The following is a 27,937-nucleotide window of genomic DNA, read 5'->3' on the forward strand; positions in this document are numbered from 1 at the left end:
ATGAGGGAGAGATTAAGAATGAAGTGAAAGAAGGGGAAATAAGACAATTTGGAAAAATGAACAAGAAAATGCAGTAAAGGCAGTGGAAGCAAATAATCAGACAAGGTAAGTATGTAGCTGAGGGTTCTATTTGGCACCTGTTGTGACAGTATCTGAACACATTTAGTATATAATTAATAGTGATAGTGAAGTAAATTGTGTTTGGGTGATGCTTCTTGCCTGAGTTAGAGGAGTCTTTGAGGGTATGAGGGAGAGTAAAGTCTAGAATGAGAAGGGGATTCCCATGCTTTATAAGTCCTGTACTTGCTGTGAAAAGCTGCTCTGAGAAGAGTTTTGCATCACTTCAGTTTCTGGATTTCCATTTTTACTTTATTCTGAGGGTTTGGTTTTTTGGTTGGTTTTGTTTGTTGGGTGGTTGTGGGGTTTTTTGGGATTTTTTTTTTTTAGTTGGTTGGTTTGGTGGGTTTTTTCCTCCCCTGGGGGAGACACTTTTGTAGATAGGTATTTTGCATTGACAGGGCTTTGTGTGTCAGTCTTTCTTGCTGACTCTTTTACGTTGATGTTGCCTCAGAATATTGTGTGTGTTAAGAGTTATTCACAGAGTATTCCTTGGTCTTAACACTGCAGGGAAATAATCTGTTATTTGAGAACATCTATGGTAGTATAAAGGCAACAAGCAAAAGGGAAAATGGGATGAACAAAAAAGTTTAAAATTTTTGCAAAATTTTATAAATTATGGAGTAGAATTAGAAATAATTAAATATCTAATACTTTATGCAAATATTTTAGTTATTTTGAAAGCTTTGTAACATAGAATGTAGGACTGCATGGATATGTATTAATGGATGTGACAGTGCAGTCCTCATGGAGGAATATGTTAGCTGTTGGCTGGAGCTTGCTTTTGAAAACTAAGCAGCTTGACTTCTAAAGTGAGACTATCTCAAATGGCATATTTTGAAAAAAAAATTTCCTGTTGTGGTTTGTGGCGGTCTAGTATCTGTCCTTCCTGCTGGCACAGTACCCAGCCCTGAGGAACTGCTGGTCATGAACAGAGCCTGTGTGCTCTACCAAGAACAACTAGGAAGGTTAAATTTAAATTCCCGTGTGTTTTATAGATATCTAGTATATAAGTCACAGACTCTGCATTGTCTCTGGGAACACTTCATCTGGCAGTAATCTGCTGCTAGCTGCCAAATTGATTAGTGAATGAAGCAAAAAGCAAATTGTGATTACATTTGTTGTTGGATTACTTATTTAATTTTATAAGCCATAAAGAGTGTTGTGTACTGTTTATGCTGTCAAGACTCGAATATACTAGTAATTTTGTAAAGCTGGTATGTATTACTCTGGATAATAAGTAAAGATTCTTGGTGGTGGGAGAAGCTAAAGTGCTTTGGTTGGCATTGGTATCAGGAAGTGGAAACACAGGAACTAATGGATAGAGCAAGAATGTCACAGCAGCACAACATGGCTGAGAATTTCAAAGGACACAGATTGTTTGGTGGTTGGGTTGGTTTTTTTTTTAGTTCTAAAAGTCTGCATATTCCCTCCTTTATCCCGGCTGAGATGCATTAAAGAATACCTTTCTGTTCAAGTTAGTACTACAGAGTTGTTGTCGGATGACCTTGAGTGCAATATTGCCTAATGTTCTCTTCTTTTTGCAGAAAGATCCAGATTACCTGAAGCTCTGGTTGGATAATTTTGTTTCTAGCTATGAACAGTTTCTGGATGTGGACTTCGAGAAGCTGCCAACTAGGTATGTAGAATTACAGACCTGTTCATCTTTGATACCTCAAACAGATCTGTCTCAGAGCCCAGTCTTGTTCAACAGCAATACTGCCTTTAAACAGAAGAAAAATTTTTTAGTTTTTAGTTGGCACTCCTATTCTTTTGAAGGTTAAGTTGGATTGGGAATGATGAAAATAGGCAAATACTGGAATTTACATTATATCAGGAGATGGCATGAGTATTCACTTGTTCTTGCTCCTAGAAATATAATCATTATTCCTTGTGCATTTTTTTGAATGAGTATTCACTATATGTTGCATATGACATACAATTAGTCAGTATTATTGTTTGGTATCTGTGTCAGCAGTGACTGAAGAGAAGCAAGATGTAGTTAAACAGTTTTGTAATTTTATTTCAGGGTTTGCTTTAGGATGAGGTGAAATGCTTAATGAAAGATTTGGTTATTTTAGCTGAAAACCTTTGAAAATTCACATATGTGCAAATGATAGACTTAAATTGATTTCTTTGTTTGCATCCATGAAGACTTCAGTTCAAGGCAAGAGTATTGCTGACTTCACTCGTGTTGCTGATCACAAGTTCTCAGACATAATCATGAAGTGATATTGAAGTCTGATTTCGGAGTTCCATATTTAGTATTTTGAATTTGTCTGCTATGTTCTAAGGATTGTATTTTGAAGATGAACTTTGCAAATGAGAAATAGAAACTTAGGCACTGGATGTTTTCTCTTGCTTTTGAGATGCTTGTATGAACTAAGGTTTTTAAGAAAAAACAAATGTTACAGGATTCCGAAATCAAGAACTGGCAGCAGTATTACAGCTGATACCATTACTGGTGTTTGAATGCAAAGAATGGCTCTCCCTGCATGATGGCTGCAGTCCAAGCCCTGTTGAAATCAATGGAAATTCTTTAATGGGCTTTGGATCAGATCCTGTTTGAAGTGTTAGTGATAGCCTCTACTGTTAGAAGGAAACGAAGAATGCTGCAACTGGATCTCAGTGGATAAAAACTGGGCTTCTTGGCTCTTTGTATTCAAATTTTCCTCATAATGCCTATATGAATGCAAAATATATAGTGCAATTACCAATAACCAAGACCTTCAAATTAGTTCTGTGTTCTTTCAGAAGATCTGTTTTCTTTGCAGTGTCAAAAATGCATCTTTCTGTGTTTAGTTAAGGAAAAAGTTTATCTTTTGTCACAGGTTATCTTTAACATGCTATTTAATATTAAATCCGAACAGTAGAACAGAGGAGTATCTGAGTACTTTGGGTTTTTAAAGTGTGCTTTGGCTTATGTGTGTTCATGAGTTCTCAGTTTTTGGTTGTTTTTCTTTATGGCAACATAACAAAAGATAAACAAACGTGAAGCTTAGTTGTGCAGAACAATAGCAGCATCTTCATTGTGCTGAATGATGGTTTAGTGAGCATAAAAATAGTGTATTTTTCTGATGTTAATGACAGGATTAGTGATTTAGCCTGGAAGAATAGGCCCATATGGATTTATACTCATTTGTGTAACAGATGTAGAGAAAATGTATCAAAACGACATCAGGATGAAGGCAGATCATTCCTGTGCTTTGATGACTGGATTAAAAATTACATCGTTTGAGAGCGGATACTAGAATTAACAAAGAATTGCAGTTTCTGCTGTTATTTGCATTTGTGAGATAATGAGGCATGTGAGAAGTGGCATCTTTCTGGGGTTTGTCAATTTATGTTGCAGGCGTGTACATTGTGAAACTGTTATTATTGAGCCCACAAAAAAGAGCAAGTAGGTCAGTGTGGAACCACCAAATGCTGATTTCCAGTGACTCTTCTCTTGGGGCCATAGCACCCTGTGGACTCAAATTTTTTTTACCGGAGCTGCTTATTAAATTTGGTCTTGGAAATAATATATGATGGTAGCTAAAATGAGAAACTGAGTGGATTAATAGTTTTGTTTTTTTTTTTTTCCCCCTTATATAAATCCTGGTGTGATTTACAGCTATGTTCCTGAAAGACCTTGTGTACTGAATGGCAAATGCCAGGAGATAATGAGAAACTGTGTAGGGAGACAAAAGCTTGTACAGATTGCTGGACAAAACTAACTTTTTGGAAGGCATGAAGTTTTGTGTCAATGTAAAAACATGTGTTTTTTCTAGCATCCAAGAAAATGCCACTTAAAAATGTAATGAAACTATTAATGTTTCTTTTTTTTTTCCTGAAAGATGGACTCTTAATTGGTGCTGTCACTTGCTGATTTAACTGATAAGAGTATTTCTTCTATAAATTAAAATATAAAATTCCCTGAAATCTGCTTTGGAAATCTGTAAGATGCTACATAGTACAGAATTAGAAAGTCTCTAAATATAGAGGATGAGTGTTTCCAGTGGTATGATTTGACTGTATAAGTAGAGCTTATACAGTTATGCAGCTTACAGGCTTACACAGCTTCAGTTCTACCTCCATCTTTGAGCATCTACCCTATATTTTTAAGTAAAATGGTTCATTAATGGTTTCAATGATTTTACTGAAAAGGTGAGGTGATTTTATTGAAAAGGTGAAAATAGCTATGCTGATGGCTCTTGGCACAAAAGATTAGTGCACCTGTCAGTTCTTTCCCTAAAAACATTTATTCATCTCATATGTATTTACCATGAAAAGGATAAAACCTTTACCGGCTGGTGGGATGTTTTTTCCCTCTTATTGAGGGATGGCAATTGTCATTTGGTTTAATACTTTTAGAAACAACAAAGGCCTCCAGAGTGTTGCCATGCTCTCTCTCTGCTTTTGGTATGTGATCTCAAGCAAAAGGAGCTTAAAGAAAGCTCGTGCAAAGTACCGTAGAAACCGTACTCTTTTAACTTACTGACTTCAAACCCACTCAAAAATGATGCAGGAATCATGATAGGAATGCTGATTACATGGTTTCATGGTTGTTGAAAAGTAAAGCCTGACTTTCTACAGCACTTTGTTCCGGAGTGCTTACCACTGCTGGAGGAGAGGTTGAAAGTCCCAGCGTGTGAGTTTGAGCTGTAATAGACGAATATAATTTAGAGACTAATTTAACTTCCTTTCAAACACCTGAGATGGCAGTTTATATTGCTGCGTAACAGTATTAGTGTAATGCAAGGAGATTATAAATAAAAAGAACCCAAACGTGTCAAGGTCTTTCTCATATTTTTGAGGTAAGGTACCAGCAGTCAAACAGGAACATCAGTTAAGATATGATTTTTGACCTTTTTTTTTTTTTTTGTCCTTTTGGAATACTTAGTTTACACAGCTAGCCTTGTTGGGAAAAATTGGTACTACATGTCCAGAAATTTAACTTTTAGATTTCTGTGGTGACACAGTAATAATGTGCTCTGGGTTAAAAAGAAGCTTGATTATTTATAAATATTTGTTTATATACTTTATAGTATGTTCAGTTTGAGTAATCCCAGTTAGTATTTCTTGTGCCAGTCTTGCGTAAGGCAGTAAATCCTCATAGATTGTGCAATAGCACAGACAGGCAGCTACTGCAGAGAAAACATTCTTTGGGACATGAGGCGTGAAGGGTATGCTGTTTGCAATCTTGTAAAGCATTTTATGATCTTACTGAAAATGCCTTGTTGGACGTCTTAGGGAAATGACTTTTCGGTATATGATTTCAGGTGTCAAAAATTATGGTCTTCCTAATACAGAGATGGTGAATTATCAGATTGTGAGGAGCCATGCTTATAGTCCCCAGAGGGTGTGGATCTGCTGGCATCTTGAGGGGTGAAGCTGCTGTCACAGAAATTAAGATTTCTTTATTGGCAGTTGTGTTGGAAAAAAGCAGTTGCTCTCAGTTTTGTGATTAGTGCCTTTATCAGTTTAGAGCCTAGGCCCTATAAAATTTGTGTTAAAACTTTCTGAATCCCTTGAGATTCTGAATCCCTGGATCTGAAAAGCAAATTGCACAGCTCTGTGAACAGGCAAGGGAATGAAGAGTATTTGGTCCCCTTTGTATGTATAGGTAACACTTGTTTTCTGGGATGTGCTGTCACTTACACCTGTCTAGTTTTTTTACTAAATTGGATCTCAGTTTTTCACTTCTATATAGGCTACCTTTTCAACTTTAGAAGCTAAACAATGTATTGTTCCCCACTGCCCTCAAATAATCGGTATTGCAGTGTTTAATGTCAGTCATTGCATTTCTCCACACATCTATGCTTATTCTTACACAGATGTATGTATGCAAGGGTCATACCAGCGAGTTTTTGAGCTAGCTGAATTTTTCGTTTGTTGTGACTTTTCCCACTGACTTTGGCCGCGTTGAAGGCTTTTGTAAGCTGTAGGGCTTTTGCATGTGTCTGTCTTTTCCTGTGTAGAATTCATAGAGCATGTGTCAGGGTAAACAGCTGATGCCAAAAGCGAACTCTATTTAGCATCTGCGACAGTGGATAAGCAGTCTTCATCCCAGAGAATGTTCTAACACATCTCTATTTCTATACTGTTGTTGAAATGGGTATTTGTATGGCTGTTCCTGAAGCATTGGCTTAGCTACTGATTTTATTTGTGATTTTCTTTTTTCTTCTTTTTGCTTCTCACTGGTGTATTTGTAAAAATGTTTCAGTTTAGCAAAAACAGTAGGCAAGAGTACCTAATGTTCTTAAGCGCCATGTGTGGCCTTGGTAGAGTTGTTACATTTAACACCAACACAACAGTGTTTTTGTCTCCTAAAAATAATTAGATAGCCAAAAAAACCCCAGCTATTTGCTGGGTTAATAATATCCAGAAACTAATAAGGATGGGTCAGCTTTTCATGCAAAATAAGCATGCCAAGAGTCAGATGGATTTTTGAGAGTTCTCTCTCCTGCACATTCAGACCCTGACTTTCAGGTCTTCCTTCTTTTAATGTTATTGTGAACAGCTTTCTTTTTTCTAATTTAATCTTATTTTGTATGGCCTTTTGTAATTAATGTAAGAAAGATATGAGATGCACTGTGCATGAATACCAACTGGGCTTCAATAACTGTTTAATAATTGGCGTCTCATTTATTTGGACAGTTTTAATCTTCTGTAGAAAGTTGAAAATGTTCCCCTTGAGTTTAGTTTTCGTGTTTCATTCCATTGTGACCATTCCTTTTCTTATTTAGGGATTTCCCAGGCCACCCGTTTACCTGGTGAAGATCATGCAATTTCTCTGTGGCAATGAAGACATGGAGGAGCGTTTAGGAATCCACTTAATGAATTTTTTTAGTGCTTTTCTTTCAATGCAGTTCATTGCTTGGGAAAATGAAGGTCATTAGAAAGTGTTTGAGCCATCATTTCAGTAACCTTTCTTATAGAGGTTTATTGGAACACTACCTGAGCACATTGAAATTGATTGGTAACATGTGATTTGCATGATTAACAATTTTGTGTGTGGTTTTTCTCTTTAGGGTGGATGACGTTCCTCCAGGAATATCACTGCTTCCTGATAACATTCTTCAGGTCCTCAGGCTCCAGCTGCTACAGTGTGTCCAGAAAATGTCCGATGGACTAGAGGAGCAGCAGCAGGCTCTGTCACTTTTACTTGTGAAATTCTTTATCATCCTTTGCAGGTATTTGTTCTGATTGTTTCCTCAGCAAGGCTATTGTTTTGTTTAAGAAATTTTGATGCAGCCTATAAATATAGATTTTTAATGGCACATACGATGTCATTTAACACTCTCCAGTAGAAGTGGAGAATTGCCACTTCGCACAATCTTCAAGGTAAAGGAAGAGGGAATAAAAGAGAGAGAGGGGAGCAATGCAGTCATCTTAGCAATAATGTTTGCCATGAGAAATGGAGAAGGGCATTAGACACTAAATTCCTTGAGTTACATAAGATGTATCTATGGGAATTCAAGATATGGTGTACCTGGTGTAAGAAATACTTTTAAAAGAAAAGCTGCACTCTAGCAAGTGTTGGATATAAAATAACTCGAGAGAGAATTGTACAGGAAGAACTGTTTCGCATTCTTAACATGCTTATAATTCCATAAACGGCTTAGGAAACTGACTTAGTACACTATTAATGCATCTGACTTCCTTCTGAAACTTATGCCTTGTTTTGTAATTCTGTTGAAGCAGGTGAATAAACTGTTTTTAGGTATCTATTCCTCACTATTTCTTCAGTCTTCTATTGTAAACTGCAACCACAGAGGAAGGGAATAAAATATAATAGGAAATCTTCTTTTCTGAGGAGTATTTGAAGCACTTTCTGGGGGTGCTTTGGCTCTCATTACTCCTGAAACAATACAAAGGCAGTGTTTAAGTGTCTTGGAATATTAAATATAAGCTGAGTAGATGGTGGTAATGTGCTTCTGAATTATGAACTGTTGTCAGTCTTATTTAATTGCTGAAAAGTTCTCCTTACATCATCACTTCAATATCTGATCTTTGTGTCTTGTCCTCAAGACTGAGAACTAACACGTGCATGCTATTTCTTTGTTGCTGTTGATTTGTTTTCTAAAATAATTTATTAGGTGTTTGTTTTCCTTAGGAGAATTTAAGGTGAATAAATGCTTCTAGGTAGTATGTTTACTGAAGTTTTAGATCGCTTTAGTAATGTGGGAGAAGTAGAAGTTACTGTCTTTATCAGATGCCATTTCTGAGCTTTCTATTTAGAGTGTCCTGGGAATCTGCTTAACCTTTGAAACCCCAAATTCCAGATAGAATTGGCCTACAGCAGAGTGACTCGGGCCTTTCTTTTCCTTCCTGTTAGAAGAAAACTTGTGATCTTTGTAATCGAGACACAAATAAACATTTGAGTACATGCAGTCTTTTGGAGACTGTTTTTGAAATGCTGTTATACTTTTGTATGATTATAGACCCGATGCTAAAACAAACATTGTTTGAACTAGCCTCAAATGGTACACTGTGTACATTTCTGTGGTTTTTATGTTGTCTTCATAGAAATTTGGCTAATGTGGAGGAGATTGGGATGTGTTCATACATTAACCATGTTATCACCATGACTACGTTATACATTCAACAGGTATGTGGTTAACAATTCTCATCTGTTTTTTTTGCCATCCGATACTTCCTGCTCCTGCTTGTGTGATCTGCTTTTTCAATTATAGTGTTGTGTGGGGAACAATTTGTGGGCTCAGAACTGTTCTGGAGGAGATCAAGATTAATTTTCGACTTCTAGAAATCTTCTGACCACAGCCTTGCTTTTTTCCTCAGTTAAAAAGCAAAACAAAAGAAAAAGAAGTGGCAGATCAGACGCCCATAGAAGAATTTGTGAGACATGCATTGGCTTTTTGTGAAAGTCTCTACGATCCATATCGAAACTGGAGGCAGCGAATTGCAGGGTATGTGTGGACTAGGACAGGATTATAAATACTGTGGTTTATGATAACTTTAGATAAACAATATGTAAAATTTCTAACAGAACTACTGCTGCCTGATGTCAAACTAAAATATAAAGTAGCTACATGTATATTCTTCTGCTGTTGCATTTTACAATTGTTAGAATTGGTAGCCTTGAGCACTTGATACTGTGTTCCAGGGTTTTTTCCCTGAGGATGCACTCTTTAGAATAGCATTAATGAAAGAAGGTTTGTTTTGTTTGTTGTTGTGTTTTTTTTTAACTGAAACTAATATCATGAAGCAGACATGCTTGAAACTGAACTTCATTGCTGCCAAAGTTGTGGAAAGCTGAGTTGTGAGGCTTTTTGAAAGGTGAGAAGTGTAGAAAGTCAGGAAATAGGCTTTCTGAGATGCTTAATTTTTGTCATTCTAGGTGCAGGCCTTGTTCATTGAAACTGCTGGTGATTCACTTTATCTGCTGTAACTGGCTCTTCAGAGACCTCTTATAAATTTCTGTGAAGTCTTTTTCATGTACAGTTCTCTTATTAGCCCCAAATTAATTACAGTAATGTTAAATGTACATAGTTTTGTATAGTTAACATGTTTTTCTGCTGTGTGTACAAGGGCTGAAGTTGTTGTTTGCTCTTTGCTGCTATCATTTAGAGCTGCTTTTCCTGTAGATCCTCAATTTTATTTCCATGAGGACCATTTTGACATGCATCAAATATTAGACCTGTGCATGCAAATAACTAAAGACACAGAGACATCATATCTCATGTTACCTAGTCTTGTAAAACCTCAGGTCCAATCTCACAGAATACATTCTGTGTAGCATTTGTGCTTGATCTGACTTGCATTTGTGCAGCAAGTCACTTGTCTGACTCCATGCAAACAGAGTGAGGACCATGGGAGTGGTGTCCCTTGGTTGCTGGGGTTTCTTTATAGCTTGAAACTTGCAGTGTGCTGTAATACTGCATGCACTGCAGGTTTCATGAGGCTGTTATTGCAAATACAACCTTTTGTTTCCATAAAAGTTTGAATCATTGTGCACAAAATTTTAAGGAGCATGTGAAGATCACAACTTTGGGTATTTTTGTGCAACATGAGAATTACCCTTTTTTAGGACGGGGCATGAATTGCCACCGGTTCTCCCATATGGCCTGCCAGTGTACTGCTAAGCTGTTTTCACATTTAGTGTACGTAACGCCAGCACATCTCATGGTATCTTAGCTGGAGTACAAGTACTCAAAATCAGTGAATTTACAGCTTATGTAGGTGCAGAATTTGGCAATGAATCAATATAATCACATCACAGAAAAGTGTTACGCTTTCTAAAACTGGATATGATTTAAATACCTTTTTAAAATTATAGTATATTTACTGGCAGTCTAGAAGTTAAAATTTAATTTGAGGCTATACTAAGACATGTTTGGTTGTAACTGATCAACGTGAAGGTCCTTCCATTGCTTTCTCCTTTAAAATACTGGCCTGTTTTTCTAAACTGCTGGAACAAGGAAGCCAAAAGGAATGGAGTAGGCAGACCTGGTTGAACTAGGGCAAAAGAAGTTATTGAAGATCATGGTATAGATCTGTTGCATGTTTGAAAAGAAGTTTGGAAGTGTATCAGTAGAATTATATCCCTTTAATTCGATGGTGTCACCCCATAATGAACACATAATAATGTTTTGTGCCCATTTCAGATTGCATAGTTAATACATTTGGCAGTCTAGCTGGTGGCTTAGTTAAAATAAGCGAGGACTAAATGACAGATTGCTGGCTTTTTTTCTTTGTTTTTGTAAACTGAACCATATTGTAAAAAGTTAAGGTGTTCTAGGAGCAGAACAGTAAATACAGGATTAGCTGTGATTTGTTTTTTCAGGATGAAATACTATTTAACTGGGGTTTTTGGATCCTGTAGGCAAAAGATAACTCCTGATTTTTGGCAGTGCTTTCTATTATGAAGTCATAAATTAATAAGTTATAAACAAAGGTATCATATCTAATTTCTTTGGTGTATCTTTTTAAATGTAATTGCAGACGTTTCCTTAGTACAGTTGAAAAGAGCAGACAGAAGTATAAACCAGCTTCTCTCACTGTTGAGTTTGTCCCTTTCTTTTACCGTAAGTATTATCAACAGCATGTTTAAAAATAGTTGTCTTTCGAGGAGCGAACATAGCAATTCCAAGTTGCTTTCCCCTAAGAATGCCGATAAATGTAAAAGCCCCTTGCTTGCTTCCTGAGGCTGAATGAAGTGGGTTGCATTGTTTGCTTTACTTGTTTTTTGCTCTGAGCATCACCATCCTGCCATTCTTACTCACCTTGGAAAGCCTGAGTTCTTTCAGACTTTCTTTCAGTGCCTTATATGGTTTAATAGGGTTGGTCCTGTGAATTTCCAACTTTCCCATTTCTTAGGGTACGTACAGTGATTGCACATTAAGATCCCTTTAGCAACTGTAATGGTAACTCACATGGAAAAATAATCTTAGTAAAGTGTTCATGCATTTTTGTCTTTTAATATGATTTAACAGCTAGAAAGAAGGAAACTGTGCCATCCAACTAGCAAATGCTCTTTGGACTGCAGTTTGGAAAACTGCTCTGTTATGTCTCTGGCTAAGTCATTAAATATCATGATGGCTACTTTGGAGTTCGTGTTTGCTTACCACTACAGATGGGCTGTGTGGAAAAGCAGAACTTATGTGGCCGTGTTCTGTACTTAAATCTTGGGAAGGTGGGATGTCCAGCTAGTTTGCCAGTATAGCACATCACAGTGCTAGTGCCAACAGAATTGAAGCACGAGGAATATGCTGGAGGGGTGGGGATGTGAGTGAAATCAGCCATTTTTGCAGCTATCTGTTAACTCAGCTTTAATTGAAAATAAAAAGGAAGGTTGCATTCCTAGAGTGGTAGCATTTTTGATTTTGGTTTCTCTAGATTTAGATGACATACTCCTCCTGTTCCTTTGAGTCCCTCTCTGTGTACGTAAAATAGGCTAATTGCCAAAAGGACTGTAAAGCTGATGCCAGTAGAATGCCATATCTTTGTGCCAGAGCGCTGGAAACCCACTCTGAAGGCTACTGTTGAGGAATATCGTCTGCAGGTTCTCTCCTCCCCATTCAGCACCTTGCACTTGGGTTCTTCCTAAATCCCTTAAATGTTTTATGTGACTGAGCTACAAGTGTACTAATTAGCTGGCAGATACTCATCTGCTGGTTGGCCAGCTGGCAGGAAAGACAGAACAAGAAATGGCTGAGCATGCGATTTAAACATTCTGCCATGGCAGCACTAATGTGAGCCTTTTTTGGTCTACCCAGCCTAATGATTTATTCACAATCTGCTAGGTATTGCTCTTTTGAATTTGTCTGAGGATCTCCAAAAGATACAGAGGCAATAAGTCAAGGGAGTCGTGGGACTAGCAGACTAACAGTGTTATCAGCTAAGCTTTGTTTTCTTTGAAGACTAGATTTAAAAAACAGCTGTGCAATTTTCCTTTAAAACGGGCTTATACATTCAGTATATAGTCAGAAATCTTACTTGCCAATAATTGGTAGTTGTCTTAAAGGTTATATTATATTTTAATGAACATAAAATTCTTGCACTTTCAGTTTCTATTGTTTGTTTAAAATCTCAGTTTTTACAAACCCAAGTCAATATCAGTTCTATCTCATTAATTTATTGGACGTTTTACGGTGGTTAATTCCAAATAAAATAATCCTTTGTAGTTCGTTGCAGCTACCTTGAGTCTAGTATTATTGCTATAGCAACAATATCTAGGTGTTATCTATTGCTAAAAAATGTTCCTGAGGCTGTTTATAACTAATTTATATCAGATATAAGAAGGGCTGCAGGATAATTGTCTTTACAGAGACTGCTGCTAGAAAGGTTACAGACCTGCACAGGCTTCCCTGGGAAGTTTGACTTAAAGGGAGCAAAGGGCTGCTTTTCTGAGCTACCTGTGCTGTATGTGGCATTAGAGCAATTTTGGCACAGAAAGCCTAGCCTTTGTCACACTTGCTAACTGCTTGTTTGTTCGCATGTCTCTATTCTCATTAGTATGGACAAAATGGGCTCATTTTACCTTATGGATCAGATCAACAGTTGTATGTCTGTATTCTGTCAGCTTGCATGAAAAGTTTTACGCAAGCTGAGGGTCTGGCCCTGTGAATTCCTAATAAATGTAGCCTTGTTGTGTTACTTCGGTAATGCTGGAATTGATGTGTTTAGGACTGGTTTATGTAAAAGAAAGTGGAGATTATAGCGTTGAAATTTTTTTAAACTGCGTGATGACAGGGAGTAGAGGAGCTTTTTCTCTTTATTTTGTTTGTTGAGAGTTTTTTTGTGGGGTTTTTTTGAGAGGAAAAACTTTGCATAATTTATATGACCGAAGTAGGGAATCCTTCTCCTTTTTATTTACTCCAATCAGAATGCTTTCAGGAAAGTGAACATCTCAAGGAAAGCCTAAAGTGTTGCCTGCTACATCTCTTTGGAGCTATTGTGGCTGGTGGTCAGGTAAGGATGTTTTAAACTCTTTTCAGCTGCTGAAACCTCCAAATGCCTGTTCATTGTTTAAGGCTTATAAATACCCAATAACCCAGAAATGAGAGTAATTTATTATTGACTATGAATTGTTTGTTTGTCTTACGAGGTTTGGCGTTCATTCTGTGCGATAGTACCTAAATGCTAAAAGCTAGGTCCTGCTTTCAAATAACAGTAGAAATTTGCTGACTACAATAACTATGTGTTCATATGAGCTTACTGTAGTATTTTAATATAATAAAGGAAAAAATGCAGGTAACTAGATAATGAGTTTTCACCCGCAAACATGTAAGTTTTGTATCAACACATGAAATTAATCTAGCTTACTTCCCAATGTTGAAAGGAAGGCCTTTATAGCTTGGAAGCTGGTTAAAATTTTTGAAAGAATGTGAAGAAAAGATGGTGTTCATCATCAGCAAAGCCAACATCCGTTCTCTTGGCTGACTTCTGTAATGTGCTACATAGTCTGGTCACAAGAAAACATTACTTCTGAGGATCCAGAAGAGAGAGCTTTTCTAAATGTTGTCAGGGAGCAGCAAAGCAAGGCACTGGCAAGCTGAGACTGAGCATGATGACCAAGCAGGCAGAGACAGCTGACCTACTGGCAAAAGGTGCAGTCTCACTATACCTGAACAAGGTGATCAGAGCAGGTCTGGTGGTAGTAACCAGCATCAGCCAGCCCAGATTACTAGACAAGTCTGTAGTGATGAAGCCCGAGATCAAGCCAGGAAGTCTGGTCAGCACATCAGGCTGGGGATTTAGTCTAGTGATGATAACTAGGGTAAGGCAAGACTCCAGTGGTTGCCAGGCCCATCCACAGTGATGAGGCAGGTCTAAGGTCAAGCCGGGCAGTCACGTCTGTGCGTCACGTTCAAGATAGTACATGGCCAGGCATGGGCACGGCTGCAGGTAAAACGTTGAGAGCTGCAGCTTGAATGCAGCTCCCTAGAGAAGACAGGGAGTCCCTGTTGAGGCTTCTTAAACCTCTCTATGAGGCCGTGCTGCTGTCCCAGGCCTAAGGTAGCCCTGAGCCTGTGCAGTCAGGCCCGCAGGAAGAGAGGTTAGGGAAGTGCACTCAGGGCATGGACAAATGTTTGCCAATTATTATGTTATTTTCAAAAATTTTTAAGTATCATGAATCTCATGATCTAAAATGAAAATTCAAGGAAAGTTTTACCTAGAATTAGCAGTTTATTAAGGCTAACGTAAGAATTTTATAACATGCATTTAAATCACATTTCCTTTCCCCTGTAAGTGTTCTCTTTGAAAAAGAAAGCCTAGTTAGGTGAATGAGATGGGATGGATTTCATCTGTAGCCATCAATAGAATCCAAGTAAAATGTTTTATGTTTATTTAACAATTATAGGGCATTAACAGACATAATAATGCATGTTGCATAATTCATATAACTCAGATAGAAACTGCTGGTTTGAAAAGGTTTGATTTTATTTAGTTAGTCAGTTAGATATTATTATTTTTTCCTTAATCACTTTTTCCCCCCCATGAATTCCAGAGGAATGCTCTACAAGCAGTATCTCCTGCCACCATGGAAGTCTTGATGCGTGTTTTAGCAGACTGTGACAACTGGGATGACAGGAACCCTGAGGAAGTGAGCAGGAAGGCAGAGCTGACTCTGAAGTGCCTGACAGAAGTTGTCCATATCCTTCTAACCAGCAGTTCTGACCAGCGGCAAGTGGAGACAAGTACAATATTGGAGAACTATTTCAAGTTGCTTAATTCAGACCATTCAGCTTTACCTAATCCAAGGCGATGCAGGCAGTGGGAGAGCAGGTTCATAGCACTGCAGATCCAAATGCTGAGTGAGTATCCAGTTGTGCAGTTCCTTTAAATATCTCTTGATGATAACTCAGAAGCAAGTAATGATTGAACCACAATAGTAATGTAACTGAATGTTCTACCAAAAAATGTTCACTTAGCTAAGCAATTTAAAAATTTCAAACATTTCTTCATTGACATTACTTTAGATGTAGTAGTCTTCTTTAATCATCCACTTTAAAACAGAACAAACAAACCACAGAAGAAGCCATATTGGGTTGCTACCGTTTAACCGGAGTGTCAAGGTTCATGGACTGCCAGTCTCCATTGAAAAAAATCCCAAACTTTTGCTAGGTAATAGCTGATACTAATCAACACCTTAATTGCAGAATAAGATGGGTCTATAATAAAATACCCGTGTGGTGGCTGGTTTGTGATAGTTCGCTTTTCAAATGGCATTGTTGTAAACACTAGCCAAATGTGATGGTCTGAAACTGTTGGGTTTAAGTTGTTGGATAATAATTCAGGATTTGGAGGGGTTTTTTTCTACTGTGGTGTTCAGAATGGGAAATAAAAATGAAAGTGTTTTTTCTCCCAAACTTCCAAGAAACAGCAATAGTAGTGAGGCAGTGGAGAATGTTTACAGTCTAAGGCTGCTGTAGAATGCAGAGTAATTGCTTGATGAGGAAGCAAGTGTTTGTGTGCTTTAAATAAAAGGCATGCTGCTTATGTACTCACAAATGGCAATGATTATAAACAGAGCCCCAAAGCAATCAAAGATATTCAGTAGCTAAATTTTTGTCCAGCTATAGTAGGTTACGTGATGAATTTTGTAGCATCAAAATGTTTAGCTTTAGGCCTAGTGCTCTGTGCTTAAAATGCACATCATTGTTGATCAAAGAAATCACAGCACATACTTTGTTGTATAAGCTTTTTTCCCCATGTTTATTATGTAATGTGCAGCAAAAATGCTTGATGGATTTGCAAAGTGTTTTGTCTTTGATGCCAGTTCTGTTTTAATTTTATAGATACCATCACAGCCATGTTAGACTGCACAGATAGGCCTGTTCTGCAGGCAATTTTCCTTAACAGTAACTGCTTTGAGCATCTCATTCGACTGTTGCAGAACTGCAAGGTAAATTTTCCCTTATCAGCATATTTTTAACAAAACCTGTCTTGTAATGTTGCAGGTATATTAATGACCTTTATATCTGCTTTCTGAATTAGATGCAATTTTATGGTGTCTACACACTGGAAGTAAAACTTTGGGTTGGTTAGAGCTGCTAATGCCATGAAAGATCTGAAAATGCAGGTTGCTCTAAAATCTTTTTTTTATTCCTAATGAAGTAGAAGTGTTTCTTGTCTTGTGGTTAAAGCAATGAATGCTTATTTTGAGTCCTGAGCAAAATACCTGTACAGAACCTGCTCAGCATTGAAAAATCTGTTAAAGTTGATACTGGAATCAATCCTTTTTGGGGTTTCTTTGGTTTTTTTGTTTGTTTGTTTTTAATATTTTGCCGCTGGATTGCTAGGAAGTAGCTTAGAACTGCTGCCAGATGGAGGTCTGATTTCTAATTTCAGAGGCATATTTTTCCATTTTAAAAAAAAACTTGCTGGTGTGCCTTTAAGTGTTTCAAAATACTTGAGTCTTGTGTAGCTGACATAAAACATGAGCTCAAGATGTTACAAATGTTCTTTGATTGTTCTTCTCCTTCTACATAGGATTTAGTGTTTACATAGATGCTGTGTTATGACCATCTGGGATTGAGAGGAAAACTTGCACTGATTGCTTTGTAGATTTCATTTTTCCCTGTGCAGAAGAACATAGATATGATGTAACTGTGGAATATTTTATTTCGCTTTTTGTGATATGTTGGTGGCATAGCTATTCTGAGCTCTTCTAATGCTAGATAATTTTATGCTAGCTACAATATGCAGTTTAATTCAAATCCGTTTAGATTTTGGATTAGAACATATTTCAGTGCAGTGATATATTAAAAATAAGTATGTTTGGATTATGTCTTAACTGCAGTTATAATAGGTGGCAGAATGCCAGCTGACTTGAAGTGTTTTGAATAGTGTTTGTAGTTTTTTATGTCCTGAAAATACATTGTTTGACCTTTCCATTCTCCTCGTCTGTTTGGGAATCTGTGCCTATTTTTGTACTAACCTTGTACCCTATAAGAAATTTCTTTTTTAGTTTCTTCTTAAATCATCAAGCAGTGTGCGATGTTTACCTGTTCATGGAGACTCTAGCTATGTTCCTGCTTTCATATAAACAAGTAATGGAATTTAAGAAAGCAGGAACAGCTACTCTATTTTTGCAGTTTGCTCCTTTTATTTTTGTTTTGCCTATATGCATAAGATACGCTCTTTTAGAGTTTTTTCCCTGTGATAGTCTCACATATTACTGTGATTGATTTGATATCAATGCTGCCAGTTTGCTACATAGTGGATTTTTTTAACCTTTCACAGCCAAAATACCCCCAAAGATGAGAAGTGGGGAGAGGGTGGAGGCTGGGAAGGTGGTGTGTATTTGTATTTTCCAATATACTGTATCTCCATTCTTTTTCAAAGCCAAGTATCAAAGGTGAATTTGGTTGTGGAATTAGGATTTTTCCTTACTAGCTGGGGGTGGAGACCCTATTTCTAGATCTTTTTTCTTTACATATGAAAATCTTGCTATTGGGTTCACCAGCAAGCTGTGTAAAGTGTGTCCTGCCGCTCCACAGATAGCAGGAGAGTCGATACACACATCTGAAACTCAGGAAGCTATTGAATCTTCAGCAAATTTGAAGTTGAAGAAATTTCCATGGAAAGGAGGGGTAAAGAAAATCCATACCACTATTTCTGCTGTAGAGATCCCAAAGAACTTGGAGTATTCAAGGCCAGACTTCTAGTCATATTTCAGAGTCATTTGCAGTTCAACAATCTTCTAAAATTTAATTTTTTTTTTTTGTATTTGCTCGTTTTAAGGGTTATGGGCAAACTGTCTTCCCTTAACTGTGCTCTAGAGTTAGAGATCTACACAAAAGCTTTTCAAAACTGCTTAGTTAAGTTTTGATGATCTGAATGTTGCTTTTTGCCTGTGACATCTGAGAAGAGGGACTGTACTTTAGAGGTATCAAGAGGTGCTTATTCTATACTGAGAGTCTTAACAAGCTGCTTTGTCAGTCCTGCTATTAAAGGCTCTTGGAGGTCAGACTGAGCAAAGCATAATGACCTCTACCAGTATGCCTGCTTTAAAAAAAAAAAAAAAAAAAATTCTGAACAGCTTTAAATAAAAGATGTAAAACCATGTGGACATTGTAATAAAAATATATTTTTCCATTTTACTTGTATTATCAGAATTGACGTAACCCATATGAAAAATTTGGTGGTTTTTTTGCACGCCTGCATTTGCTTCCGTTTAATGTTCATATTTCCACTTGTTAATGTTATAACCCTCCAAGGCATATTATGGTTATTCTGCAGTGTTAAGTGCTCTTGACCATGATGTACCTTTCTAAATGACTTGTGTTTCTAACTATGTGCTTTCACACCTACGTAAGTCAAAGTAGGATCTTGAGTGTTGTCCTTGTGTTTGCCCTAATGTATGGAAGTTGATCTCAAGGTGTTCTCTGCAGAGAGACTAGCTAGCAGAAAATGAAACAACATGTATGAGGAATAAACAAGACAAATGCTTAGTTTTTACCCTCTAAAGGAAAGTGTTGGGTTTTTTTTGTTTGTTTGGGTTTTTTTTAAGGTACTTTTAAAAAATTTTGATCAGGGATTTTTTTAACACCAAATTTTAGTCCTGATTAGGTTACAGCTAAACTTTGCACACAAAGCAACTGTAATCAATTATGAAGATATTTGGGGGAGCTTTAAACTTACAAATTCAGGAGCTGACTAGGAATCTAGCTGCTATATACAGAGCAGTTTCTTGGCTGAAGATGCAGTATAGGTGTATGCTTGATTTAAAGCTATTTATAATCTGTCTGATTCTTAGGGTGATGGCAGAGATATTTTACCCTTCTTCCTGTCCTAAAGACTATGTGCCCCAGAAATTCTGCTGTTGCTGCTGTTTGAAGATGAAAATATTCTGTCTAGGTATCTTCAGCCTCTGCCTAGGTTGAAACATAAGTGGAAAATGGTGAAACATCTGTATCCATTTCTTTCCTAATACCCCACTGTTGTCTTTCAAGTTAATTTTTGAGAACCTGCTGTCATGTTGCATATTGTAAATGAAATTACAGTTGCTAAGCCAGTGACCAGTATAAATTCCAGATAGACCTGTTTCCTTGTCTCAGCAATTACATATTTTCATATAATTCTGGGGGGAAAAAAAGCGGTTACTAATTAGCAAAAATACAATGTAATCTTCAATATTGTAAGAATTAACAATATTAATGGAGGATTATGTCTCACTGCTGTGAGAACTTTTTTTTTTCCTTCTCCAAATCCAAAGCAGCCTCCTGAGGTTTGGCTGCAGGTAACTGTTTAATGCAATTATTTCCATTATTCTTGTCTCTGTTTCTAACAGCTGTTTTTAAATGCTAACAATAAAGTGGCAGACAAGAGTGAGAAAGACCTTGCCAACAAATTACTGACAGAAATGAATAAGGACCAGGTACCTACTTAACCTGTATTTTGCTTCAGTTGAAGTCAAGACACAATCACAGGAAAATTGATTCCTGTGCTTCACCTTAACCATCCTCTTTAAGCCTTCTGCAGCAAGATGAACTTGTGTTGCTGCACACATCAGTATATCCTATCTCTGGAAAATAATTTTTCTGACTAACAGGTTGAGTTCAACCTCAGTTTTATTCATCTGCTTCAAATTGCAGATATTTGCAATAGATTGAGCCTCAGTTATGCTTCTTTTAAGGAAAAGGTGAAGTACATGAATGGAATCCAAATAAATCTGATCAACTTGGTGGTGATTTTTTTTCCCCCCTCCCTTTCCTCTTTTGCTTCTTTGTCTCAGCACTGTGGTGTTTTGGATTCTGGGGCCTTGTTTGTGAATCTCAATGATTGTATTTGATGTCCTGATTCTTTGCTTGTCATCAAGAACAGATGTTCACAAAACAATGGACAGGCTGAATCAGGGAGGTAGGAATAGCCTGTTGCTTTACTTTTCCCAAAATATTGTCGAAAGCTTCAAATGCAAATTGCTGTTGTATTAATTTTGTAGCAGAATGATTTGTTCTGATTAAAAATTTAAAGATATGCTAAATACAAGGTATGGTAATCTACAAACTGTGATTCTAACTAATAGCTTTGGCTTTTTTAGAAACTCAGGGAGACACTAACCACGTGTGTTTCTTCACATCTAACAGCTTTCTGATTCTTGATGTTTCATTTTCAAAATATGTCTGATATGCATATAATACTTCAAAGATGACGAAACAGAGTATGTTTCTTTGCACAGTTTCGCTAATTAGGTTTACTGATGGATGCGAAATAGCGCTCCAACATTTTTGTCCTTAAAACCACTATAGAAATATCAATATAAACAAGAATTATAGGAAAAAAAAAGCCAAAAAGGTGACAGAAATGGGAAAAAGAGATGTTGATCAATGCAATGAGGCTGTGGGTGAGGCAGCCACCTTGCTGTGCCATTGTGACTTCTCTTATAATGTGTGTGTGTGTGTGTTGCGTTGGCATGTAGGGACTTGGGTCTATGAACTGCAGGTGCCCGATTGTCCAGCAGCACGCACACACACACACACATGCGCGCACATACACACTCACACACACATACACATACACACACACACACACACTGCAAGAGGTTTCCTAATTTGTTTTCCTCCCTCCCTCTTGAGGTTGTCCATTAGCCGCATGAGGAAAACCTGTTTGTCTATCAGAATATTTGAAGTGCAATGTGTGTTGTGAATGCTTCCCTCCTCTTGAAGTATGTGACTAGTTGTCTACTGTTACATAATTCTTTGTAGGCTGTGGGATTATGGAATCTTGACTGGTGGGGAGATGATTTTTGAAGCATGTTTGCAAACTCTTGGTTTCCTTCCTGGCAGGAGGGCACATTATAGATTTTTGGAGTTGAACTGTCATTGTGCATTTGTATATAACTTTGGTACCTGCTACTTTCAGGTGTTTCAGGGACACCTAGACCGCTTGGCAGTATCAACCATTCAAGCCCTCACAGCAGTAATGCACAAGTCTCCAGCTGCTAAGGTAACTGTATATGTGTAGAGGTCTGTTTGCAGTAGGTTGCTTAAGCTTGTTTCCAGTTAGTGTTTTTATCACAATATCTTGATGAATCATGCTAATAAAGACAAGCAGTTTGAGGTCATGCATTCCTGCCAGATAGGAATAGCTGATTAACATCCCTTATCCCTTTATATGTGTTTAATGACTGGACACTGAGCCACCTTTCAATCAAAACTGGAAGATCGGAGTGTTAATGGCAGTTGGAACCTTGGTAAAGGAAGTATGTCATTACTTGTCCCATGAATATGTGGGCTAGAATTAGTGGGTATTTGCAGGAATTTCAGGCAGGAGTTTGTGTTGTAGTTTCATCATTGCTTTAAACTAATGCAGGATGGTATTGTTGTCCAAATGGTGATCTTGCTGTTCCCCTGCCCTTGCTTTATAGTTATTCTTGAGGTTTGATAAATGGATAGGTTGTAACTCTGACTGGAAGCTAAGCCCACAGAAAAATAGTGTATTTATTCTTAGATTGCTGAGTCCATTAGATTCACCCTGTGGTTGAATGATTCCCTGGTTTTGGCATGGGGAAAGGGATGTGGCTGCACAGTGAAGGCTAAAGGAAGAGTGGGAGTCATCTGATTTGGCTGCTACTTGCAAGTACAATCTGAGAGAGAAATGACAGGGTCATTTATGCAGTTATGCTCCTCCAGGACATTACTCTAGAGTGCTTATTTCTCCACTAACTCTGGAAAGCCTGGGAAGAGTTGTATGTTGGAGGTAGGGACTGCCTGTGATACTCAAAGGGTCAGTAAAGTTTTGAATTGTACTTCTACTGCAGCATACATATTTTTTCTTTCCATGTTTACCTAAGCAATCATCCTGCTTCTGCTGACAGATTCATCCTTTGGGGGTGGGGGGTGGGGGGAAGTCTTAATTTCAGTGCAGAATACAGCTGGGAGAAGAGTATCCATTCCATGTGATGTTTGGCTGTTTACTAACGAAGCCATAAAAGGGTGCTACAGTTTGGATTTTGCTGCTTGATGATTTTTTTTTCTTTTTCCTGCATGTAAAACCAATTAGTTTCCAGGAAGACTTCCTTGGAATACTTTTCTAATTTTTGAAGTGTTTAGGATGGGTGATTTTTAATCAGGCTGGTCTAGGAAAATATTTCACACAAAAATTATTATCTGAATGCTTCTAATTCTCAATGTAATTGCTTCATTTCATGCTGTAGTTTGCATTAAAAAATGGAGCTGTTAGTATTTTGTGATACAATTAACATTTGGTTATACAAAAGCAATTATATTCTTGTGTAGGCAATTATTGCAATATAACTTTGATCTTTTATTTGTCTATCCGCATGTTGCAGTGAAAGCCTTCTCATCTGCAACATGCTAGAGATAGCACAATGGACATATTATCAAAAAGAGATTTCTAGCCTGTAAAACATTATTCTTGCATTCTAATTATTTTATATCTAATACTGTGTTAAATTAGAACCTGTTGCAGCAGATGAGCAATTTTTGTCCATTTTATTTGTTAGTGAGACTGGGATTTTTATCCTCAGGAGGTGTTCAAGGAGAGGATTGGTTATGCACACATATATGAGGTACTAAAATCGCTGGGTCAACCCTCACGGGAATTGCTGGAAGAACTCATGAACATGGTGAGATGTGCTTGCTTTGAATGCTACAATGCTTGCATCTTTTCAAAAGTACTTTTAGCCCTATTTTATGGTATTTCATGTCTGAGTTCTCTGCTGTTTTTCAGGCTGTTGAAGGTGACCACATGGCTGTTGGGATACTAGGCATTAGTAATGTCCAGCCCTTATTGCTGCTTATCCAGTGGCTTCCAGAACTAGAATCACATGACCTGCAGATTTTCATCTCAAATTGGTTGAGGCGAATCTGCTGTATTAACAGACAGAGTCGTGCCACGTGTGTCAATGCGAACATGGTCATCCGTATCATTGAGACGCTAAATTCCCACTCCGTGCTCCATTGTACTTGTGCAGAGAATCTGGTTGCCCTTCTGGGCTCTTTGGGGAGCCAGTCAGTGGGCTCAGAAGAACTGCTTCAACTAATACGGCTCCTGAGGACTGAGGAACCAAAACGAGCTCACCCTTACGTTGTTCCAGTGATGCGAGCCATTCTAGCAATGGCCCGGAAGCAGGGCATGGCTAGTGCCTTGCAATATTTCAACCTGTACCACAGCATGGCCGGAATTGCTGTTCCTTCAATTCATAAGTGGCCGGGCTCTGCATTTTCTTTCAACGCTTGGCTCTGCCTTGACCAGGACCAGGTGGACCCTAGCACAACTAGCAAAAGTGGCAAGAGGAAGCAACTCTATAGGTATAGTTACTATAACTACTTCAACAGCACCAATCTAGGTCATCTGTTCCCTGTGGCCTATGGTACCCTGTGACATGCGCTGCTTCTGCTTGTCTTCATAGAATGCTATATATAGTGCCTAGTTTGTGAAAGGGAGCAGTTTCATCTATCAGAGCCAGGCTGTGTTACAGAAACGAGCATGATAATGCTTTCTTGTCTACATTTTCAATATCCATAACTCCAAATTGCGTTAAGGTTTATAGCTTGAACAAACAAAACAACATTAAAAAACCCCACGCTCCCGAAAACCCCACCCCAAAACAGAACAACCTTCTCACTGTTTCCTGTAAAGGGAATGAAATCTGTGTTCTATATGAGAGTACAATGAAAAGGACACCTTATTTGCTTAAATAGTAGACGTTGACATGGATAGTTCTTGGTATAATTTAACTTTCTGGGTACTAACATTCAGCAGCAAACAAGATGGAGAATGGGGGAGTGTTAGTTGAAGAATCTCTTACTCCCTTCCGTCCATTTGGCTGCACTGCAGTTTCATGGGAAATGTTGAAGAATACAGTTGTAGTCATGACAGAATTAGTATTTTCCAAACTCTTGTGTCTTAGAGTGTTACTTCTGCTTGTTAATAACCATGGTGGCAAGTGGAGACCCCTTGGATTTCTCTGACTGCCCTGTGTATTTGGATAGCACAGCCCTGATGAGGGGTGCCACCTGATGAACTGCCACAACACTGTTTCCAGAGTTTGTTGGTGTGTCCCGCTAAAGGTCTTAAGTGAACTGTAGTTCTAGAACAGTGGTGTGGAATTGCACTACAAAGTGAAAAAGCTGCAATTGGATTTCAATGTGATGATATTATACTGAGAACTGACTGGTTTTCTATCATCTCACGTACAATTTTGAAGACAGTAGTTCTAGGAAGCTAAAACAGTAGTGTATTGAAATTAACACAAAAAAGGAAATGTTTAGAATTCCAGTTTCGGCTTGAAATGTTAAGTGCACAACTGAATTAAAATCATAAAATTATCTAGCTGCCATTTTATAGTGTTTAATTGTAAGACAGCTTACATTTATTGATGTTGCCTATAATATTTGTGCTCTCTGTATTTGTTTTATATTGATAGATGTAGATATTTGACAGTACAGTATTTTAATACATCCACTTGAAATAATGGTGCCTAAGGGTGTGTAGCAGGTTTTGATAGCAGTTCACAATTCATATATAAGTTTTTCTATTCAAGTGCTTAAAAAAATGGAGAGTTTCCAAGGCAAACCTCTGCTTGCAGGGCTTGCTTATAGATAGCTGCTTATAGCTAATTTTCTTCATTACATGAATGCAATAAGATATATAAGAATGACTACATTTACATTTTGCATTAAGATAAGGTTCTTGCTGGATAGATAATCATGGATAAAAAAAATCATGGATGACATTTATTGACTCATCAAACAGTTTTAATGCAGATTTGTCTATAATATTAAAGATTCTACTTTCTGCATTTTCTAGAAGAGTTATTCTATGTCCTGTTTTGGCCTTGAAAATAAATAAAATCTGTGTATACAACGCTGCATTGTGAGACAAGGGAAATGGAGAAAACTTATCTACTAACTGTAACAGTAATTCACTAATCTGCATGCAATATTGGCAGCTTTACCAGGGGCTGACGGACACAATTTAATTGATAGAAAACAGCACAGGTTGCAGACCAGTCTCCTCTTTGTTAGAATATTGTAGCTTCCAGAGACTGCAACACGCAAGACTTTGTAACAGAACCAGCTTGTACTGTGTAGGTCAAACTGAAGCATTAATTGTTGGGACCAAGGTTGTTTTCCTGTAAAAGATGGATGGCTACAAGCTGCTTTGAGAGCTTTGCAGATCACCTTTGGCCTGCATGTCCTGTGTCTTGGGGTCCCTTCCTTAAGGCTTGATTTTTTTGGAACAACAGTAGCAACCAGTCAAATAGTAAATATTAGACCAGCAACAAACGTCTTAAGTTGGTTCTCTCCTTAATGAATGTACTGTTAGGTGATTTCCAATAGTTTTGATGAAGTCCTTGATTTTGTGTTTTGTTGTCTTTTTCTGTAGCTTTTTTACAGGAAGTGGTATGGGTTTTGAAGCATTTATAACATATTCTGGGGTGCTGGTGGTTGCGGTTTGCACGAAGAGGGAATATGCAACAGTGATGCTGCCTGACCATTGTTTTTTTGACTCTCTCTGGGTAAGATTTGATACTAAAACCCACTTTGTTTAGGATAGTACTGATAGTACTTAACTCAGAAGTTAAAGGGTTTTTTTTGGTGGTTGTACAAATGGTCTGTTTTATCATGTTTAAATAATTCATTGCATAAGAACGGACCTAATCTCAAATAATGCAATCATTTTCCATGTAGATTAATGGTTGACTGAGCTAGATTATGCCTATGTTATTAGACATTTGTTATTGATAAGCTGGTTACAGCGTTGTGCTTAGAGATTTATTTTTTTTTAACATGCAGATTTTTTTGTATTATAACAAGCATAGGTGGCTGTGGTGCTATATGAATGAACAAAATGTGCTACTGTGCTTCTGGCTTGCTCTTTTCTATTCCTATACTTAAGGACTGATGTGCATTATCATGAAAGAACTGTGTCTTTTTTGTTTCAAAAACCTGTTTATGTGTAAACTACTTTAAAGTGAAAGCAGCTGATAGGTGGTTTTATCTTCTTGTTGATGCTTTCAGATTTATTTTCTTAAATTGTTTCCTCACCAGATTACTAGAGATGAAGTTAAATGTTTCCATACAGTCACTTCACTGCTTTTTAATAATGACTTAATCATTTTATATTGGTTAACCAGCACAACGTAACTATTGTTCACATGCCTGGAAAGAGGCCCTTTGGTCAGAGCCTTGTGTACATCTATGTCAATGGACAGCAGAAGGTCTCTGCCCCACTTCGATTCCCTGCCATGAACGAAGTAAGTTCACCTTCTGAGTCATACTCCTGTTGTGTTGAGCTCTTATAGAAAAATGACAACACAGTTGGCTTTTTTAATTTGGAAATAGTGTAAGAGTTTAAGATAGCTTAGCTTATTGCTAGTAAGCTTCTGTCCAACTTTGGACAGTGTCCAGAGTATCAATTTGGAGTATAACTAAGCATTAATTAGTGCTTGTTTAGTCATCTCAGTTTAAAAACAAAGCAAAACAGATTACTTTGATTAGGTTGTGGGGTTTTCCTCAAAATAATTACCAGAGCATACTGACTTAATTTATCAGTAAATCATAATAAATCACAGCTCTGCCAGCAGGATTGGTGTAACAGTGCTCAATGAGGAATACTCCCTGTTGTTTTCAGCAGTAACTTTTTTTACTTTTATTTTCTGTGAGTTCCCTTAATATACTAATGTTATACCTGCTTTGTTAGCTGGGTAAGCAGTTCACATGCAGTTAATCTAACCATTTTGAATGTGTATACATTTATTTTTTTAAAAACAAAACAAAACAAAAACACACTAGCCATCAAAATGAGTATATGTCATATTTAGTTTTCTTTATAAGCATTGTCCTTTCTTTTTGTGGAACAAATCCATTTTAAACTGGACTACAACACTGAACATTATTCCCTCTTGTAAGTCCTAATTTGATATTTGTTAAACATGTTGAGCAAACACTTAAATTGGACATAGTCATAGTAAAATCAGTGTAACACTTAAAAAAATAGAGTAAATGTAATTTCTATTGCAAAATAAAACTCTGAATTTTGGCCCGTCTATAGAATAAGCACTATAAACATTGAGGTAGCTAAAAGCAGGGCAAGTAGGCTTCCTGTGAGAGCATTTATTTGGGTGGAGTAACTGATACAAGGAATGTACAGTAGCAGTTATGATGGGCTAGTATTTTGGAATATAACCCAGAAGAGGAGTGTTTACCAGGGTATCTGGAGCACCATCCTTCCTGGCTCTGCTCCTGCCAGAGGTCATACTACAGCTGAGGTGATCAAATTGCTCTTAATTGGAGAAAGGCCACACTCTGCCACTGTGGAAAATATATGCTCTTTTTTGGCCACCGGTACTGGATTGCTTCTTTTCTGGTGCACGCCACTACGTGTTGGTTTTGGCTTA

The 27,937-nt window shown here is 37.5% G+C and overlaps 1 protein-coding gene across 3 annotated transcripts in view; it reads left to right on the plus strand.

Annotated features, from left to right (window-relative positions):
• The window catches only part of NBEAL1 (neurobeachin like 1), an 89,253-nt gene that overhangs the window by 16,086 nt on the left and 45,230 nt on the right, over positions 1-27,937 (plus strand). For 2 of the 3 annotated variants that reach the window (XM_086465300.1, XM_086465299.1), the window contains exons 1-5: positions 21,478-21,516; positions 23,060-23,158; positions 23,263-23,843; positions 25,924-26,056; positions 26,675-26,794. In XM_086465300.1, coding sequence (XP_086321426.1) covers positions 21,493-21,516; positions 23,060-23,158; positions 23,263-23,843; positions 25,924-26,056; positions 26,675-26,794 — 957 coding nt within the window. In that variant the 5' untranslated portion in view covers positions 21,478-21,492. Of the gene's footprint in view, positions 1-1,664; positions 1,757-7,130; positions 7,293-8,628; positions 8,711-8,901; positions 9,030-11,064; positions 11,148-13,447; positions 13,534-15,073; positions 15,381-16,364; positions 16,472-19,861; positions 19,949-21,432; positions 21,517-23,059; positions 23,168-23,244; positions 23,844-25,923; positions 26,057-26,674; positions 26,795-27,937 lie in introns of those variants that run through there. The other variant, XM_086465298.1, reaches the window with a different exon arrangement.

This window comes from Leptosomus discolor, chromosome 5, assembly GCF_034619465.1.
Source record: "Leptosomus discolor isolate bLepDis1 chromosome 5, bLepDis1.hap2, whole genome shotgun sequence".
NCBI classification, from domain to species: Eukaryota; Metazoa; Chordata; class Aves; order Leptosomiformes; family Leptosomidae; genus Leptosomus; species Leptosomus discolor.